Source organism: Geospiza fortis, unplaced genomic scaffold, assembly GCF_000277835.1.
Source record: "Geospiza fortis unplaced genomic scaffold, GeoFor_1.0 scaffold1133, whole genome shotgun sequence".
Classification (NCBI taxonomy): Eukaryota; Metazoa; Chordata; class Aves; order Passeriformes; family Thraupidae; genus Geospiza; species Geospiza fortis.
The window spans coordinates 21,135-21,882 of NW_005055097.1; the positions used below are offsets into that span (position 1 = coordinate 21,135).

General features: G+C 48.9%; 1 protein-coding gene across 1 annotated transcript in view; it reads right to left on the reverse strand.

Annotated features, from left to right (window-relative positions):
- Nucleotides 1-6: 6 nt before the first annotated feature.
- MPDU1 (mannose-P-dolichol utilization defect 1) overlaps nucleotides 7-748 on the reverse strand; it is a gene marked incomplete at its 5' end in the record, with an annotated part of 2,146 nt that continues 1,404 nt past the window's right edge. The window contains one exon of the mRNA XM_031065713.1: nucleotides 7-518. Coding sequence (XP_030921573.1) covers nucleotides 399-518 — 120 coding nt within the window. The remainder of the gene's footprint in view (nucleotides 519-748) is intronic.

Sequence of the window (748 nt, forward strand, 5' to 3'; positions counted from 1 at the left end):
TTGGGGGGTCGGGGGAAATTTTGGGGTCCCCGAAGATTTGGAGAATCCTGGGAAGATTTTTGGGGGGTCCCATAAAAATTTGGGATCATCCCAGGGGAGATTTTGAGGGTCCCAGAGCATGGAAACCTCCCCAAAATCCTTTTTATCAAAAAAAAAAATCTTAATTTTGGGGGGATTAGGGGTTCCCCGAATGATTTTGGGGTCCCAAGTGAATTTTTGGGGTCCCAGGTGAATTTTGAGGGGGTCCCATCAAATCTTGCTGTGATTCCAGGTGAGATTTTGGGATTCCCAGAGCATAAAACCCCAAAATCCCCTTTTTAAACCCCTAAAATAATCGCAATTTTGAGGGGATTTTTGGGGCGATTTTGGGGTTTTTTGGGGTGCTGGGGATTTTGGGGTCACCCCTTTTTGGGGTGGGGGTCCCTGGAGCCCCCCAAAAGCAGCACCTGGGCCAGCAGGACCCCGTTGCAGGTGGCCGAGGCCGCGAAGGTCGAGGCTAAAAGGAGATCCCCGGTTTCCTGCAGGGGAAATTTGGGGGATTTTGGGAAAAATTGGGGAAATTTGGGGCATTGGATGAAACTTTGGGAGGTCCTGGAGAGGGATTTGGGGGATTTGAGGAGGAATTTGGGATTTTTAGAAGGATTTTAGGGGGAATTCCAGGATTTTAGGGTGGAATTTGGGGGATTTTGGGGGAAGTTTGGGGGATTTTGGGGTCCCAAAGGAATTTTTGGGGTTTTAGGGGAAATTT